The 21,073-nt window shown below is 39.0% G+C and overlaps 1 protein-coding gene across 2 annotated transcripts in view; it reads left to right on the top strand.

Annotated features, from left to right (window-relative positions):
• Positions 1-21,073, top strand: part of LOC122809712 (protein NLRC5-like) — a 1,339,659-nt gene that overhangs the window by 934,410 nt on the left and 384,176 nt on the right. For both annotated transcript variants that reach the window (XM_044081407.1, XR_006365941.1), the window contains exon 27: positions 5,753-5,836. In XM_044081407.1, the coding sequence (XP_043937342.1) occupies positions 5,753-5,836 (84 nt within the window). The remainder of the gene's footprint in view (positions 1-5,752; positions 5,837-21,073) is intronic.

Raw genomic sequence — 21,073 nt, 5'->3', positions numbered from 1 at the left:
ATATGGTCAGGAAATAATGAAGTATCTATGAGTATGATTAATGTCTAATACATAGCAAGCTGCTAAGGAATCCTGGGAAGAAACTATAAGAAAAATTACTACTAAACTGAGACAATGGAAAGTTTTAACAACAGATCTGGATAAGAATATACAGACTCTGAAAATGCTCATTATACCACAGATTTGATGTATAGGACAGGTCTTATTTGTAACAACCAAACAAGGCAGAGTGGGCTAAACTTAATAAAGACATAAATTAAGGAATCCCTTTGAAAAACAAAGGGAAAGGAAAAGGTGAGAGAAGTTATGCTCACTGAGCAAGGGGCACAGAGACTGCCTGACTTAAAACAATATTTTAGAGCCATACAACTTAAAACGTAGGTACTTCTCTACCGAAATGGAAGTTAATGATGCCACGAAAAAGGGTTGAAGAATGTGGACAATTCATTAAGTTTAGGGATAGTAACATAGGAAATGCAATTGAATAAATATGTACAGGTTTATTTACAGCAAATTTTAAAACACTTAACAGCAGAGAACTTACTAAATGGCCAGTCATGGCCTGATCATCAGGATAATATAGTTCATAGGAAATTACTAGGCATGTAGTCCAAGACACCGATTAACGAGCCTATCCCAAATTCCCAATTTCCCAAAAGCACTATCTGGTTAGTGACTTGCTTAAGGTTACATGGTAGGCAATGAAGAATGAGGGGAATCAACCAGCATACCACTGTAACAGCTAATAGCTTTAATCCTCTCTGCCAACTGCCAGACTTTTTTTTCATATCCATGTATTGATATATTTAATATATTCATAGGAAAGACCAATTGTGAAACAGACACAGACAGACAGGTAATGCAAAGCGTATGTAGCAGAAGTTAGGATTTTATCAGAAGTCTTGGGACCAGATGACATCAGGAGACAGGATATGTAGTTGAATGGAGATAAAGCAGAAGTTTGATTTGCAAATTTTAAGATCAAATATGCCATGATTGTCTGATAGTGGAATTAAAATATAAGTCAAGAAAACTAGACCAGAGGGTTGGAAAGTCCAAAATAATATTTTTTTTTAATAAAAGGAAGATCAGAGCAGGACAACAAGAATCATCATGTAGGTAAAGCGTACAGAGTCTTAATGTAGAATAAAGAAAATAAAACTTTCAGAAAATGTTAGGCTTGAATAGACAAGGAAAATAAAACAAACAACTATCAACAGAAATCTGGAAAGAAGTTTATATGAGAAAATTTAAGCTATTTGCTGGGATATGCTTAGATTGGAAAAGAAGTTCCCTCAGGTAATTGAATTTAATTGGAGATTAAATAAGTTAGAGAAAGGCTCATGGGAATATGTTTTCTGGGAGTATGAATGCTAGATGCACATTAAAGCAATAGAAAAATCATAAAGAGAGGAAATTTGCTATGGAGATGATGTTATTGAGTTAAGTCTAGGTTAAAAGAAATGTTATATATACAATCTTTGTTGTCATTGCTTCTACTGGTTGCAAAAAAGTACAGTTTTGTAAGTGACACATATAGCAGCAGTAGTTTGAATTTCTCACTGCTGCAGTAGTCTTTAGGCTATATGGGTTGCCCCTTGCCTAGGAAATAACTGGCCAGCATCAAAAAGCTTTGGCTTTCCCCAAAACAACTTCACTCTGACTGCTGACTAATTCCAAAAAATGGAAATCAGCAGAGTGAAGCTTGCTATGGGACTTACTTGCCCCTACAAAGAGAGAAGAGCCTCACAATCTTGAATTAAATAAACAGTAATAACAGAAATATACAAAGCAGAAACACACAACCCCCTACTTTATATCCCAACTACAACTATATACAAGAGTAGAGGGATGGAGGATTGGTGCAACAGTGGAAATGATGAGCACAGGTATTTACTAGACAGTGACAATCCAAAGGGCAGCCAGATCTAAATGAAGAGAAAATAATGTATGAGATTAAGACTTCAGAATTAAGAAGAGTTTGTCCTGTTCGATTCTCCACTAGAATGTCTTCTGTGTGGAGACATGCGTGAATGGGCGTACCTTCACTTTAAGGTTGTGCGTCAGGGCCGGCAACTCGGCACATAAAAATCTACTGCCAATCATTAGCGGATCGCAGTTCCGCTGTGGCGACCCCTAACCGGGAAAAGCCGAAAGACACAACAACCGTGACAACATGATCTTTCTTCATTAATAAATGGAGCAGGCAGAGTAATTCAACATTAATGGTAAAGAGAGAATAATAATTATACAGTTGGGTGTTATCAGAGAATGAATTAACATAAACAAGGAATTAGTTAGTACAGCAGACTCTGTAACTGTATAAAACAGATAATTATAATTGGGTCACCAATCATAACTTGTTTATTATGTGTTCAAGACACAGATGCCAAGAAATTCACTTAGATGAGTTTAGAAAGGCGCATCTTATCATCCATGTTCAGAACACATAAATGCCCTACTCCATGTACTACTAGCTACAGAAACATTGAATTATAAAAAAATGGGAAGTGTTGTGCCAGATTTGAAAGACAGTAATGCAACTGGGAATCACTGTCTGTCCTTACATATTCCCTGAGTAAGGGAAGCAGCTGGTGACCAAATACATTTTTAGTGAGTGTAATGTAGCCAGGAGACAGAAATGAAGTTGAAATTAACCTGGTTCATGTTCTGCTACTCTTATTTATGTTCAAATATCAGTTGACTAACACCCAAGTTCAGTGCTACTATAGCACCAGATGTGATATTAACAGCATATGTTGTGCTTAACAATTGTTAAGCACCCTTATAAATATTGGGCTTGGGCCCCAGACTATAGTAGCACTGAACCAGAATGGCTTTAACTGAAATTTAAGTGTAATAATGGCACTTACTCCATTACATATAAATATTGACATATATATATATATATATATATATATATATATATATATATATATATAAGTATGTCAGTGTGTTAGGTATTCATGTACAATGCGTTTAGGAATATGTTGAGATAATGTAATGTTATTTGGAAACTGAAAAAAATGTGCTAACGTGTATGATAATTTTATATAAATAACAGCCATACTAGGGTCTGTATCCAAACAGGCACATGAAGGACACATAAAGTGATGATAGCTACTTTTTTAACTTAAAAAATGTTTTTCAAAGGTCTAAGATTAATGATTCATGACTTTGATCCATTGAGTTAGATATAATCCTATTCCGAAGACATAGCATTGTCTGTATGTGGAACTGTTGAATGTTGAATATTTTCTAGATTGGTTTTGTGTAGGTAAAAATCAATCAAGGTCTATTTTGCTGGAAGATCAATGAAAATTATCCTGAACCTGAAAGTGCAACCCGAACAGTGATTGAGAAAATCATAAAAATAGACAGAATGAAACTGTATACATAAAATGATGTCAAGGAATTTAAGTTATGACTCCATTAAACTTTTTCTTCACTATGTTAAATTTACACTTTCTGAAGTGACAATGCCAGAGAATAAAATGATCAATTGCTGATAAAAAATCCTAAGATCAGTATTTCATCATGGACATAGCTAGACAATAAAATCAAAGTTCTTTTAATTTAAAGAATACATTTACATTATATTTGCTAACATATAACTTCAAGTATTACAAAGTTCCAATGTATTTGGCAAAACAAAGGCTCAGCTGAAACTATCTTAAGAGTTGTCATCTGTTAATACCTAGGTCATATGACCTGTTACCAAACCATCACTCTACCTGAGTTCTTAAAATAGTGTAAATTGAATAACATCCTAACATTTACTGGTAAGAGGTTCTGTAGTAGGCTGTCCTAGAATAGACTTCTAAACATCAATCCTCGAAACATAGCTTTGTTTCCTTCAGTTCCCCTGAAGCTTTTCCATTGTTGACTTCTTATACAATGTCTGGCCATTTTGATGACTGTTATTTTGCTTCTTTTTCTTGGATTTAATGCAGTATTTAAGCAGCAACAAACATTATCTTTTCAAAATATACTGATATATTTTTTTTCAAATAATATAAATAAAACTGCTATAGAGATGCTGAATAGATCATTTATGCATTAACTTGTTTACTTCACAAAGCTGTCTGTTGTTTCTTAAAATATGGAACAAAAACAAACTACAGACAGGATTCAGAAAATGTTTTCTGCACTTGCAGAAACCACTGTAGTCAAAAGGAGAAGTTTCCACAATTGCGGGAAGGCAATTCATAGACATGTTGAGAAAGATTTCATTATCATCTAATTTGCATTTTTGTGAATCTCGTGGTGATCCTATTAGTGCTAATCAGCACGTTCCCATGGTAATCACAAATGGCAGCCCATACATCTCATTGGCATAGGCAACCTGCACTCATTCTCTCAAACACATGCATACATTCCAACACACACAAACCTGTCCACAGTTTTACAGAACATCCCTGAGTTTGCCGGTTATATTTGTCCTTTCCGTCAAATGATTACAGTTAGTCAGTAATGTCAGACATTAGAATTTCATACTTCTTATTGCTCTGAAAATGCTTTATACTGCAAATCCTGTTGTTCTATTAACTTAAGTCTGACACATACACACTCATTCACCTTTGGCCACTCATACCCCCTACAAAAACCCATACATACTGCTACACATACACACACACACACACACACACACTGTGTCTCTGCAGACACTTACCTGATGGTCAGCAATTCAAGCATGTTCATTGAAACAGTTGCCCATGCTAATTTAAACAGCTGAGTATTTTTCAGAATCACTGGGTTACGTAAAACCCTTAACAGAGGCATTTTTGGGGGACAGCTTATGGTTAATTAGCACATGTAGTTCCCTGGAATGCCTCATCTGCATTCAGCACAGTTGTGGAGATCCACCTCAGTGATTCCACAGACCATGCAGAACCACTGAGCTGGACCTGCCCATGAATTGGAAATGGCTATCACCAGTGAAAACCAACCATTTTAGAGCTTACCACTGGTGGTAGTCCTTTCTGAATTCCAGCCAAAGATTTTGTAGATAAATAAAAAAAAAACATTAATAGTCGTAGTGTAATCATAGATATTTATTGTCCTCTGCTACTGTTACATATAATGCATTATCCTCTGTTGCTGATTTATTTTTATTTTGTTGGCACTGTTGTATTTTATGTTATTATATTCTACATTCTTGTTTTATTTTATGTTATTTTACCTTACCACTGCTGAGTGTGCCCGAGTTATGACTGAAAAGGGGTTCATGTCCAGTCCACAAACCTAAGTAATATAAAAAAAGTAAAAAAATAAAATACAATAAAATCATTAAACAAATAACAGATAGCTATCACCTGAATGGTCAAGTATTTTTCTTTAATTTTTAAATTTATTTCACAGGTAACAATTAGAATTTCTTAGACCTTCTTCAAGCATGTTCCATGCTGCAATGGCAAGGGTAAATTGCATTCAACACACATTATATGTAGATTTTAAAGCTGCCACTCAAACAGAATTTCTTTTTTCTTTGTTTTCTTTGATGGTGGTAGAAGAGCAGAATTTGCGGAAAATCCTCACAGAACTAGAAATAATTTATAAATTTCACAAAGACAATATTGAAACCTATAGCCTAGAAAAGAAAGGCAGGAACATTAACTACTGAGCTACCATGATTTTTTTTAGGAAAAAAAATATTCTATACCTGTAAATGAACTGTGTTGTTGTAAGCATTCTGAAAAGTTAATGATATGTATAATGATCCTCTCCTGCTCTCTTTTGTTTACATGAACAGCCTGCAGTCCAATAGTATTACTTCTTTTGGAGCTCTTCAACTCATTGAAAGATTCATCATGTGCCCACAGCTGGAAGAGATTAGGTAATTATGGATAATATATATTCTTGGAACATCTCTTTTCCTTACAATGCATTTTGCCACTTTTCTTGTAAAATGTATGATGGATAATACCCCGCACCATTTGTCCATTTTATAATCAGTTGTAACAGGAAGTATACATAAACAAACTTTTCACAGATATATAACTGTATGGCCATTTCCTTATAGGCAAACAATCTTCTCTCAGACTTATTACATAAAATATTTGCATTTTTGATGGGGGGGTTATTAAGTACTAATGTGGCATGTATATCTATTCAATAAAATGCAGGTGATATATAATGATTTTTCTTGAAAAGGGGACCTTACAAAATATACCAGTTGGCTTTGCATTCCCTTCCAACAGTCACTTACTGGCCTACATTCTTTTCAGCAACAGACTAAGCAAGGTAGGAACAGAAATGTGATATGCAACAATTGTACATTTATAAGTGTAAACAACTAAGTGGGACTGTGTATTGCTTTATACCATAGATTTCAAATTCTTGGCACTCGGACTTCAAGCAGCCCTCAAATCAACATAATTATATATAAGGGAAACAACTACTCCACTCTTCTAACAATACTGTCTTTTTTTCTTTTTGTTTGGAGATTGTGGCCCTTGCCTGAGTTTGCTAGGCATAGAGCACTATTGATTATTTGAGCTTGAGACCCCACCCCATAAAAAATCTGATATTTCAGTACCTCACAGAATTGCCCTTACTCTGTGGTAAGGATATTTAAAAGCATGGAAGAATGATGACAAGCAAGGAAATTAAGTTACTTTGAACTAATTATTTATTTATAATAATTGGGAACACTTATGAAGCCAAAGTGGGTATTTCATCAGGAACAAACCATAAGAAGTGCTGAGGGAACTTAAGTTAAGCAAAACATACATGTTAGACATACAGAGGGCGTAAAGAATCAGAATAAAATTAACTGATCATTAAAGGGAAAATTGTTGAATAAATCTCAAAAAGTGTCACTTCCAAATGGGAATTAACTCATAATTAAAGGGAAAATGTATAGTCACCAGAAGTGACACTTTTAAGTGATGAAGAGTTGTTTGAAAAACTTTAGTCATGCATCTCTTTCCACCAGAGTGTACATCTCCATGTCAAAGGACAAGGCACTCCTTAGGCATTTTTTAGCACTTGTTGCTATGTTCACTTTATTATCAGCAGCAGTACCTAATGCCATCTTCAGTGGACCATGACCTCCTGTCTTGATGGCAGAACATACCTTCATGTGAACCTGATCCATTTTTGTAATTTAATAGGTATAAAATCCGGGTTCCTATTAAATGATCAAAGACATTCTTTCAAATGCATCTTGATTGAACTTGAAAGCACAAAAAGGAAAAATAGCGAAACGGCATATAAGCAAATTCTTTCCCTGTGAAAGAAATCGCTTGGCCACTTCTGCTACTTTGCCATTTTTGTCACTGTAGTGCGATCTCGGAGTTGGTGGGTGAAGCCCCCCACTTTATGTAATGTTTTATCATTTTTTTTCCCCTTAGAAAAATAATCGCTGTTCTAAGCATTTGATATTGTAAGCTTTCACTTACATGGGTTTGATAAATCATCGTTCGCTTTTTTAAGCGTTCGCTGATTTAACATAGACCCTAAAATCATAGGTTCATAGGTTGGTACTAGGCTATTGGCCCTAGGGGCTATACAAGCCTAGCCATAACAATTCCCTGGCTATTTCTTCCCACAGTATTTACTTCCCTGGACCCCTGTCTAGCAGGTCAACTGACTTGATCCCCAGGGTGAGTTTGCTATCTCCCATCCAGTCATCAAGGTTCCTTTTCAAGAGGGCCAAAGAGGCACTCTGCTTGACATGTATGGGCAGTCTATTCCAAAGTCTGGGGAGTCTCTGGGTCAAGAACCTATTTATCCAGCATGTTTTGTTCATTGTGATGACAGGGTTTAGATCCCTGGAATGTGTGGCTCTGAGGGATTGGGATTTCTTTAAGTGTAGCATGTCCAACAGCTCTGGGTTTGACATGGCCTTGTATGTTAAGCAGAGATCACCTCTAAGTAGAACAATATGTGACAGAGTATAGCTGGAGTTTTTTAGATGGTCAGCATAGGGCATCTGCTTTAGGCCTGTGATTCTTTTAGTGAGGTATTTCTGCAGCCTTTCCAGTTGTTGCAGATGTCTTGAGAGGTACATACCAAATGGGGCATTGTATTCTGTAATGGGTCTAATGAGGGATGAGTACAGTGGGACAATGACCTCCTTTTTTCTGGATGAAAAGCCCTTAGTGATGAGGTGTGCCACATAGAAAGATTTGCTGACTGTTGTGGTGATGTGGTTATCGAAGATGAGACCACTGTCCACCTGTGTCCCTAAGTCTCTTTATCACACTTTCAGTGTTTAGTGCACTGCTACCTATGTGATAATTCATGGGTACATGTTTTCTCCCAAAGAGGACAACTACATTTCTTGGCATTGAGCTTGAGCCCATGACAATGGCACCAAGCATTTGTTTCTGTAAGGCCCTTTTGTAGAATATCCACATAATTTGGGGATTCAATAATGGCTCCCAGTTTGCAGTCATCTGCAAACTTTGTTAGCCAGATCCTATGAATCCCAGATCATTTTGATCTGGGTCATGTGTCCATGGTTATGGAATATTGAGGTGCTGCTCTGTAGTATTTCTTCTGTAACCATCCTTGCTTGAATGTTTTCAGTTTTGTGGCATATAGCTTGAAAACACATTGCTATAATACATGTAAGATCTGTAGGCTGTGAAAACACTTTTTTTCTGCACATCAGTATATCCTTGATTCACAGTGTCTTAACACACATACTCAGTGGAAACATTCTGATCTGGGTCATCTGCAAACACAGATACTCCATAGATTATAATGCCTCACTGATGAGCCTTGTTCTCTAAAGTAGTATATTTTTCATTCATTGATGAATAAACCTGCTATATTTTGGTGAGAGTCCTTTATAAGCAGTGTATTGTGTATGCATTTAGAAATCTGCTTCACTTATACCTATCCTTGCTTTGATGGTTATAGACATGATATTTTAAGTTGTAATGTTCCTTCACATTCCAGTCTTAATGTTTGGTACTTATAGAAAATTGCTTCAACAGGAACTCATTTTATTCTCAATATTGCTCAGGGGCTTCTACCCTTCTTGATTCCTTTCCCTGCATGCCATATCAATTTCTTTAACTATAGATGGTGTTTTCATGCAATAGTCAGGCAAGTCAGTATCAGTGGTACAAAAGGTAGCACACTTGTGTTTGGTGCAAAAGGCTTTGGGTTCTGTTCCCACACCAGGTAGAGTCATTACTGAGACTTCTGTGTAGAATAAATGGGATGCTGCACTTGTTTGAATAAGATGTTAGACAGAGATCCCATCTGCATGAGTTGGTGGTAGCTTAGATTGATTAAAACATCTTACAACACAAATTGAAGAGAGTAAAGGTAGATTATATTGAAAAAAACTATGAAAACTGGATTAAAGCAAAACACAGCGAGGAGACAGAATTAGTAATGATGACCTTAGAACACTTCAGCAAGAACATAAAGTACCATTATATCTGTTATTTACAATGTTTATATATATATATATATATATATATATATATATATATATATATATGGGTCCACTTTGTAATTTCGAAATACTGAAATCTCGAAATTCAGTATTTCTGAACCACAAAGCTGAAAACCCAGCCACGACTCACAAATTCAAAAACACACAACCGTGAAATTCAAAATCCCGTAATTACGCTACACGTACAGTACACACATAAACATACACACAACTCCCCCCACAATCAAACAAACTCATCTAAACTACATATAAGCAGGGGGGCAAGCCCACCTGCACCCCCCATGTGCGGGGCTGCAACCCCTACATCCCCCTACTTATGTATTCTAACTCCGAGATCGTACAAACAGAAACACAAACGAAACACACACACACACACACACACGCACACACACACACACACACACACACACACACACACACACACACACAAACACACACACACATCTTGCAGTTCCTCAAACACACACATAACAGTCACAACACACACTTGCACACACTAAACCCCTAACTAACATACTTACACACACAAACTTACCAAAATTAAACCTAAACATCCATATACCATACCAACGATAGCAGAAATTCAAAATATCCATGCTTCGGTAGTTTGAATTTCGTGCTTCTGTCAGTTTCGGAAATATGAGTCTGCGGCTTTGTAAGTTTGAAATACTATTCGAGATTTCAGTACTTCGAAATTACAAAGTGGACCCATATAGATATATATACGTATATATATATATATATATATATATATGTATGTGTGTATATATATATATATATATATATATATATATATATATATATAAATAAATACGTGTGTATATATATATATATATATATATATATATATATATATATATATGTATGTATGTATGGGAAGATTCTTCAAGATTGGAGATTTGCTTGTTAAACCTGTCTTTAAGAGAAGGGGAGTAGGACAAACCTAGAGTCATACAGATCCTTACTTTCCCTTTCTTGTTGTGGAAAACGTAATATTGGTAAGTTATTGCCAGAACTGGAAAAGTTGAGACTTGAAACCCAGTATTAGCATGCATATGTTGAAAATTGATTTATTATTAACTCCTTAGCGTGACTGGACCAAGACGGCTGAATGCCCTAACAAACGAGGTCTCACCACCCTACCCGGTCCTACCTTGAACAGCTCAGTAAACTGAAAGAAATATCTTCTTGCTGAAACCCTGCTGGAAAATATTCTGCCTTGCCCTAGTGAAAAGAAAACTGCCTAAGGTTAATAAAATCTGCTTATTTTAAAAAGTTGTACCTTATAGCTGAACTGGGTCCATAGCACACCTTAGATGTCACAAGTGCCCAAACAGTAAAATGGCTCAATACACTGGCTAAGAGCAGTCTGCTAGGTTAACCCGACTGCTGTATTGTGTCAGTAATTCCCCAGATAATTACTTTTACGACCAGAAGCAGTAATCAGACCCTTTCTGCCTTGTTTTATGTCACAGCAATAGTAGTCTGTGAAGATAAGCATTTACATACAAAAACAAACTTATCTTAAAAAAACTGAGTGACATTCACAGTTAAAATACCCCTTAAAAAGAAAAAATTGAGTTAATATACCCCTTAAAACTTGTATTAATTTATACTATATCCTTTAAAACTTGTATTAAATTGTAAGGTAACAAGCCCACTCACTGCAGAAACCTGGTGGTTGTTTTAACCCTGCTCCGCTCGCCCTAATGGGCTCACTCCATGCCCCACCCTTCCCCCATATCCCACCCGCCTCCAGTAGTCCTAAATTTATAATCACCTTGCCACTCCCCCTCATCTGAATATAATCAGCCTTACCCCTATCATTCATTGGACCCACCCTTACTACTCAAACTCTCTCTAGCCTCTTACACTATACTAATTTAAGAGCCCTCCCTGCCTCTCCAGCCTCAAACCCTACACTAATTAATAACCCTTCCCTCACTAGTTATAAATAAGCCATACTAAAATTTCAACACAATTCCCCCACAGATCTTCACCACTACTACTACATCAAAGCCGTTTTATTGGCTAATACCACCACTGCTCGCTATCTATCTTCTCACAGCCTATGAATTTCAAGATCTCCCAGGCTCTCACTATCCCAGATCCAAAACCAATACTCCCAGTCCAATAAACAACCTTAACCAATTACTACCCCACTTCTCATCAAACTCATCCAATGCAAAAACTCAACATCCCATTTGAGCCACATATATTAACCCTAGAACTAAATACTATCACAAACTCTTATTAAAACTCCAGAGACTGGCTTTTAGATTACTACCTAACCTCATAGTGGATGGTGACATCCACCCTAACCTAGGCCCAACCCCACCTGTTGCTACGAACTCCACAAATAGCACCATTACTAGCCTGTAAAACTCAAATAAGGCCTCCAACTCACTCCTAGTGTGTCACCTAAACATTAGAAGTATAAACAAGAAAATTCACTACTTACATGCCCTCCTAGATGTGCACTCCCCTGATGTACTATGCCTTTCCGAAACCTGGCTCAAACCTCCTACCTCTGATAATGAGGTTATACCCCCAGGTTACAATATATTAAGACTTGATTGCATCTCTGGGAAGGAGGGGGTAGCCATCTTGTATAAATCCACACTAGAAGTAACCAGAACTAGTACTCCACATGCCTTGATAACTGACAATGCAGAAATACTCACCACTAAGGTCCAAATCAACAAATACAAATATATAAACATTGCACGTATCTATATTCTTCCAGGTAACAACACAAATACCTTAGAGGGTATCCTCCAATGGCTGTCCACTAACTGCCCCCAATAAACTATTATTCTCAGGGACTTTAATATCGACTGGAACACCTGTTCTTCAGACCTCCCCACCACCCATATAAATTTGCATGGCTTCTACCAGATGATATCTTCCCCAACCAGAATCAATAAGCCTAACAAAAAGGAAAGTATCCTGGATTGGATATTAATAAACAACCAACCCATTATATATAAAGCATTCACCCTATCATGGAACTTTTATCATGGAACTTATAAATATCATGGAACTTATAAACAAAGACATTGGCAACCTTCAAACACTGGACCCCATCCAGTTTGGGTTTGTGAAGGGCCGATCTTGTCTCCTGAACCTTTGAATCAGTCTCCAGAGCCATGGACAAGGGTAAGGTGGTCCACACAGCCTATCTAGACCTTGCCAAGTCCTTTGACACAATCCCGCACTCTGGAATCATAGATAAACTTACTAGGCTGGGCATTAATCCCTACATCACCCAATGGGTTGCTAACTGGCTTACTGATATAACCCACACTGTAAAAGTAGCCAACTCCAAATCCAGCTCCAGACAAGTGACAAGTGGAGTACCTCAGGGTTCAGTCCTGGGACCGCTCTTGTTTGGCATCTACTTCTCTGAAGTACAGGCCAACACTAAGGGACTCTGGATAACAAAGTTCGCAGATGACTGCAAACTGGGAGCCATTATTGAATCCCCAAATGATGTGGATACTCTACAAAAGGGCCTTACAGAAACAGACGCTTGGTGCCAGAGCCATGGGCTCAAGCTCAATGCCAAGAAATGTATAGTTATCCCCTTTGGGAAAAAACATGTATCCGTGAATTACCATACAGGTGGCAGTACACTAAACACCGAAAGTGTGATAAGAGACTTAGGGACACAGGTGGACAGTGGTCTCACCTTCGATAACCACATTGCCACAACAGTCAGGAAATCCTTCTATGTGGCACACCTCATCACTAAGGGCTTTTCATCCAGAAAAAAGGAGGTCATTGTCCCACTGTACTCATCCCTCATTAGACCCATTATTGAATACAACACCCCGTTTGGTATGTACCTCTCAAGACATCTGCAACAACTGGAAAGGCTGCAGAAATACCTCACTAAAAGAATCACAGGCCTAAAGCAGATGCCCTACGCTGACCGCCTTAAAAAACTCCAGCTATACTTTGTCGCATATCGTCTACTCAGTGGCGATCTTTGCTTAACATACAAGGCCATGTCAAACCCAGAGCTGTTGGACATGCTACACTTAAAGAAATCCCAATCCCTCAGAGCCACACGCTCCAGGGATCTAAACCTTGTCATCACAATAAACAAAACATGCTGGAGGGATAGGTTCCTGACCCAGAGAGTCCACAGACTCTGGAATAGATTTCCCATACATGTCAAGCAGAGTGCCTCTTTGGTCCTCTTCAAAAGGAACCTTGACGATTGGATGGGAGAAAGGAAATTCACCCCGGGGATCACGTCAGTCGCCCTGCTAGACATGGGTCAAGGGAAGTAAATAGTGTGGGAAGAAATAGCCAGGGAATTGCTATGGCTAGGCTTGTATAGGCCCTAGGGCTGATAGCCTAGTACCAACCTATGAACCTATGAACCTACCTGAGGACATCAGTGATCACTTCCTCACCTATATACTCAGGAAAAGAAATGACATCCCTCAACAATCTACCTTTAAAACCATTAGGAGTAATAAGAACTTTATTCAGACTAAATTCCAAAATGAACTTAACTCATGTTACTGGACTGACCTAAAACTACTTCCACTAGATGAAGCTGCCTTGTACTTTAACTCTAAATTTCTTGCTATCCTGGATAACCATGCTCCCAAACGTACTATCAGTACCAATAATAAAGTAGTACCATGGCTGTCCAATGATACGAGACAAAACGTATTTGCAGAAAAAAATCATGGGCCTCCTGTAGAACCACTAAATCCCCAAAAGACCACCTCATATATAAACAGTTGAGAAATTATACAAAGAAGTCCATTATGATAGACAAAAAAAGCCACTACTGTAATCTGCAGTAAAGGCACCAAAATCAACCACAAAAATTCTGGTCAGGCATAAATAAACTTCTCCACTCATGTCAATCATCTACCCCTACCCCCTTGACTACCCTCCAAAAACCTCCTAAAATTGTTGCTAACACCTTTAACACTTTCTTTACAATACCCCAAGTACCACCAATCCCGCACCCCATAATAACACCCCCTACAAGTTTGACCCAGTACCAACATAGGTTCATAGGTTCATAGGCTCATACTAGGCTATCTGCCCTAGGGCATTTACAAGCCTAGCCAGAGTGTGTTTGGCTTTCGCCACCCATTTTAAATGAATTTTGCTATGCCCTTTTTTGAGGTTAGTATACTGTGCCTCTGTCTAACAGTGACGCAGAAGTGATACCTGGGGTAAATCTATGATCTCCCATCCACTCATCAAGATTCCTCTTGAAAAGAGTCAATGAGGGACTCTGCCTAATCTGGACTGGGATTTTATTCTAGAGTGAAGGGAGCCTCTGGGTTATGAATCTGTCCCTCCAGCATGTCCTATTTATTTCAGTGCTGAGGCTCAAGTCTCTCGAGCGTGTAGCTCGATGGGATTTGGATTTTCTGAGGTGCAGCATGTCCATTAATTCCGGGTTGGACATGGCTTTATATGTCAGGCACAGATCACCTCTGAGCAGGCGGTATGCCACTGAGTAGAGCTGGAGTTTCTTTAACCGGGCAGCATATGGCATTTGTTTGAGCCCTTTGATCCTCTTGGTGAGGTACTTTTGGGGTCTTTCCAGTTGCTGCAGGTGTCTGGTAAGGTACATCCCAAAAGGGGAATTTGTACTCAATTATGGGCCTGATGAGGGATGAGTAAAGAGGTACGATGACCTCCTCTGATCTAGATGTGAATCCCTTCATGATTAGGTGGGCTATATAAAATGTTTTTCTAACCACTTTGGCCACGTGGTTGTCAAATGAGAGATTGCTATCAACTTGGGTCCCCAGGTCCCTAATTACTTCTTCCATACTTAATGGATTGCCACCTATGTGGTAATTTGTGGGCACTTTGTTTTTGCCAAAGGGGATGACTATACACTTTTTGGTGTTTAGCTTGAGGCCATGGCTCTGGCACCAGTTGTCTGTTTCTATGAGGCCCTTTTGTAGGATGCTTGTGTTGGCTGGAGAGTCGATTATGGCACCCAGTTTGCAGTCATCTGCGAACTTGGTCAGCCACAGTCCTTCCGTGTTGGCCTGTACCTCCGAGAAATATATACCGAACAAGAGAGGTCCCAGGACTGAGCCTTGTGGGACGCCACTTGTAACTGGTTTGGAGTCTGACATGGCTCCAGCAATTCTAACCGTGTGGGTTCTGTCCTTGAGCCAGTTTGCAACCCATCTAGTGACATAGGGGTTTATATTTAAGCTGGTGAGCTTATCTGTAATGCCCGAGTGGGGTATTGTATCGAAGGCTTTTGCGAGGTCCAGGTAGGCTGTGTGGACCACCTTCCCCTCGTCAGTGGCCTTGTTGACTGTTTCAAAGAAATCGACCAGGTTTAAGAGGCAGGATCTGTCCTTAACAAAGCCAAACTGGGTAGGATCCAGTGCCTGTAGGTCCCCAATATCTTTATTTATGAGGTCCATGATGATACTTTATGCTCGAGTGGGAGAACAAGTACATCTTCACAAGTGAATATTACCAATACATCGGATTATACACTAGGTTCCTGGACGACATGTTTATTTTATGGAAAGGCCCAGAAGAGAAGATACAAGAGTTCTTAGAGTACCTTAATAACACCACGGAATTCCTCAAATTTACCTACCAGTATGACAAAGTGGGAATAGCATATCTGGACACTTGGATTAGTACTACAGGACAAGGGTTTGAGTCTAGAATATACAGAAAACCCACGTTTTCAAATGACTACATACATTATAGCAGTTGTCATCCTGGCCACATCTTTCGGAATGTAGTTAAAGGCCAATGCATAAGGATAGCCAGAATGTCATCGACTAAGGAGATTATGCAAAGTGAATTAGATACTCTTTTTAAGTTATTTTTAGATAGAGGTTACCCTAAACACATGTTGACCAACATTACGTCTTATGTTAAGAAAGAATGGGGTAGTAAATATGTACCACTACTGGGTACAGGCAGTATGGTGAGTACTAAAGTCCAAATAGACCGAGATAATAGAGTATGCATCATCAGGTTTAACCCCTATACCAACATTATGACAGAAATTTTAAAGAAACATTGGGACATAATTACTAGTAATGTACCTATTGGAAACATACTAGGTACGAAACCCTCTATAGTATATAAAACAGGTTTGAATTTAAAAGAATAATAGAGACTAAGAAAAGGCCTACACAGGAAACAGTAGGAAGGGCACTACGAGTTGTGGTGCATGTAGTCAGTGTAAATATATTAACACAAAATGTAGGATGAGACTTAAGAATATTGTGAAATCTGTAGTATATCCTAAGAAGGGTAATTGTAATACACAGCGTATTGTGTATATTGCTGAGTGTGAGAAATGCGACGTATACTATATAGGAAAGACTGAGAGGAAATTTAAAACTCGTATACGAGCACCTGTATAGTATTAGGAAAGGAGATACTAAGAACGCTCTAAGTAGACACATTATAGAAAAGGGAAGTGAACATAGTTTTAAATTTGCTATTATAGACCAGGTAGAGGTAAATGACAGAGGAGGAAATTGGAAAATATATTTAGCTTGGTTAGAAAGCAAGTGGCAGATATGTTTAGATGCCACATCCCCCCCGGGTATAAATGACTATATAAGTATCAAGCCTTTTTTGGCGTTAGAGTAAGGAAATTTCATCAGCCGAGTATATTTTATATATATTTTATACATTAACACACAATATATATTTTTACTTATTTATATATATTTATTATGAATTTATAAATTTAAAATTTTAGCATAGGGTAGATAGTATAAGGGACCCAATAATGAAATGTATCATGCACTGTATAAAAGCACTTTAGTACTAGTATATAGTACATTTTATGACAGTGGTTAATATACATATTTTTGTGACTTTTTTATTGCATTTTAATTAATTCACAACAAATGTCAATTGAGTGATTTTGTTTTTAATTAACAATTTTGTTTTTAACCAATTATGTAATTAACTTTTGGCCAAAAATTTGTGTATATAAAGGAAGTGACATGTTAAGGTAAATGGTTCTGAAGAAATCTGGTAAATGCAGATGAAAGCGCTCAACCATTCTTACTAGATGTACTTTGTGGTGCTGGCAGTTATCGAATAAAGTTGTGTGACAAAAAGCAACAGGCGAGTTTGCTTCTGATTCACGGCTCGAGTCCAGGGGATCTACGCTTGCTATCCTAAGAGTTATTGTTTGTTTTGTTCTACTTTGGTTACGAGTGGGGTATTGTATCGAAGGCTTTTGCGAGGTCCAGGTAGGCTGTGTGGACCACCTTCCCCTCGTCAGTGGCCTTGTTGACTGTTTCAAAGAAATCGACCAGGTTTAAGAGGCAGGATCTGTCCTTAACAAAGCCAAACTGGGTAGGATCCAGTGCCTGTAGGTCCCCAATATCTTTATTTATGAGGTCCATGATGATCCTTTCCATAGCTTTGCAGACCAAGCTAGTCAGGCTTATGGGGCGATAGTTTCCAGGATCCATTGAGGCACCACCTTTGTGGAGAGGGACCACTGTTGCTGTACGCCACTCTTTGGGTACATATCCTGTAGTAAGGCTGAGATTGAACAGTAGTTTTATGTTTGGGTTTAGTTCTTCAGCCCGGGACACCGTCTGGTCCCATTGATGCTGTGTTTTTTGCTTTGGAAAGGGCGGCTCTTACCTGAGCATCTGAGATGTCAGGGGGGCAGCACTCTGCTGGGATAGATATTTTCTCTTTTGGTGTGGACGGGGGGGGGGGGGAGTTTGCGCTGAACCTGTCAGCTAGGATGTTGGCAATGTCTGTGGGTTCGGTGTATTTTTTGTCATTTTGGACTAATTCTGAGCATATCTGGGAATTTCCACCCAGGTTCCTAACATAACTAAAGAAAGCCTTGTGATTATCCTTAGTGTCCTGTGCAATTTTTTCTCGAAGCTAGCCTTAGACGATTTTATGAGTGCCTGTAGTTTTTTGCTAATACTGATCAGAGATGCCTACCCTTTTTGGGATTTTGCTCTATCATGTAGTAGCTTCCTCCTTCTGTTGTATAATTTGTTTATGGCTGGGGTCCACCAGACAGGACGCCTGCCTTTGGAGGATTGGGTCTTGGTTTTATTTCAGATTGCATGATCCATGCATTCCTGAAGGTGTTCATAGAATGCATTTATAAAAGATTCTGCAGTCTGGGCCGTATTTTCCACAGGCCTGGGGGCTTTGAAAGATTCCACCTCAGTTTTGAGGAGTGTGAGATTTGCTTTAGAGAAGTTTTTCACTGTGGTTTTCTGGGCAGGGGCTGGGGTCGGGATGTGAATATCTAGTGATATTAGTTTATGGTCTGATCTTACCAGTGAGGGATACACTTCTGGTCTAGAGCATAGAGTCCCCATGTTGGTGATGATCAGGTCCAGTATGTTTTCCCCTCTTGTGGGAGTGTTAACAAGTTGTTCCATAGCATTTGAGTGTATAAATTCTAGGAACCTTTGGGCTAGGGTGTTGGAGCTAGAGTAATTCTCCCAGTCTATGTTTGGGTAGTTGAAGTCGCCCAATATAATGGTGTTTGGAGAGACCTTCATATTTTCCAGTGTTCTCAGGAAGGCCGAGTGGGGTTCCTTGGTTTGGGAAGTTGGTCTGTAGCAGGCTATAAACTGGAAGGCAGTTTTACCCATTGTTAGTTGCACATGGATAGTTTCTGATGCTTCGTGCTGTGCCACCAACCTGGAGGTGTGGGTATCTTTGACGAATATTGATACTCCCCCTCCTTTTGTGGTTCGGTCCAAGTTTTGGGGCCGAAAAACATGGTATGAGGTATAACCTGGTAGTGCTGGGGTGCTCTCAGGAGCCTTGAACCAGGTTTCTGTTACTGCACAGATATCGATGTTCTCCATGCTAAGGAGAGTTTCGCGTGCATCTTGAGGTTTAGACTTTTGGCATTGAGTAGCATTACTCTTAGTTTCTTATCCCTTGTGATACCTATGGAGGTGGGTTTGTCTTTTGAGCCTTGCCTAAAAAGGCACTATGGGGTGGCAAGAGCCTTTGCCAATATTCAAAGCCCAGGGTGACAGGTGCAAGCTGTCCCTAGCGAAGCATCGTGGCTTGTCGAGCATATCATCCCAGGCTGACAGGCATTGGATCCCCTTTGAATGACACCAATACTTAAGCCAATTGTTGAAATTGATCATCTTGTCTTCATATTGTGTCATCATTCTTGGTGAGGGTAAGATGCTACTCAAGGTCAGGGTCATACCGGCCTGGGCTACATGCTCAGAGAGCTACTCTAAGTCTCTTTTCATGTAGTCCAGGAGGTACGTCTCAGGTCATTCACACCAGCATGGACAGTGACTGAGTCATATTTGTACTTGCCTTGGAGTGACCTGAGTGCTTGTGTTATGTGCCGGATCCTAGCGCCTGACAGGCAGCTCACCGTGACCTTCTCCTTGTTCAGCCTGGTAAGCGGGACGTCAGTGTGCCTGATGATAGAGTCACCTATTACAAGTGTATCAGGTGTGTTGTTTAGCCTTAATCATCGACAACAACCTTAAGTTTGATGCTCACATAGACAAAACTATTAAAACAGTTAATAAGAAACTAGGCTCTGTATACAAGATTAAAACATTCCTAACTCCATCTGCTAGGACTGTGATTGCCCGTACACATTTGCTATCAACCCTTCTTTATGGCTCACCCATCCTCGTAAACCTAAGCAAATCAGACCTCAATAAATTTACTAGCTGCTACAATAATATTACCATATTTGCCACAGGATCAGCTTATAGAACCCATCACTGTCAAAGGGCTAAACATCTTTTATTAAGTCCTTACTTAAGAAACTGAAATCCACCACCCTTTCAGCAGACCTACTACCCGCAGAGTATCTCCAAAAAGCCACTAATAAAATAGCATACCCCATTTCAATCTTAATTAATAGAACTATTCTCGAAGCATATATCCCCTCCATCTGGAAAATCTCCCACATTATTCCTCTTCATAAAGGGGGAAATTCCACTGAATTCTCAAATTACAGGCTTATAGCCATCCTGTCTCCCTTGGCTAAAATAATGGAAAAATGTATCCATAAGCAATTTCTAGCCTATCTTAATCAGAACACTCTCCTAGCCCCTACCAGCATGGATTTAGACCTTGCCATAGTACAACCTCAGTCCTTCTCTCCTTCTCTTACACAATAAACCAAAACCGTAACAACAACAAGCTCTCTTCAGCCCTCTTCCTAGACCTAGCTAAGGCATTTGACATGGTAAACCACCAGTTACTCTTAGAGACACTAAAATCCCTCTCCAGACATAACCTAGCAATTAGCTGGTTTAATTCTTATCTAAGTGGCAGACAACAAGCTGTACTATGGAAAGATAACCTATCTTCCCTTCTACCAATCACCCTTAGAGTCCCCCAGAGATCTATATTAGGTCCCCTCCTATTCTCCATCTTCAATAATGACCTGCACAAAGTCATCCCAGATGCAACATGTATTCAGTATGCAGATGACTCCACCCTAATCTGCTCTGCCACCTCCCCCACAGACTTATAATCTTTATTCCAAATCACTTTCAACAAAGTAGAGAACTGGCTCACTGGTCGCTGTCTACTACTAAACCCAAATAAAACCAAACTGGTACTCTTCTCCCCCACTCGCAAGGACCCCTTACCACTTCTCTCCATAACATCTAACAATGGCAC

Source organism: Protopterus annectens, chromosome 8.part0 (genome assembly GCF_019279795.1).
Source record: "Protopterus annectens isolate FY-2018-M chromosome 8.part0, PAN1.0, whole genome shotgun sequence".
Classification (NCBI taxonomy): Eukaryota; Metazoa; Chordata; order Ceratodontiformes; family Protopteridae; genus Protopterus; species Protopterus annectens.
The sequence above is the reverse complement of the archived record's forward strand: the minus strand, read 5'-3'. Positions and strand labels throughout refer to the sequence as shown.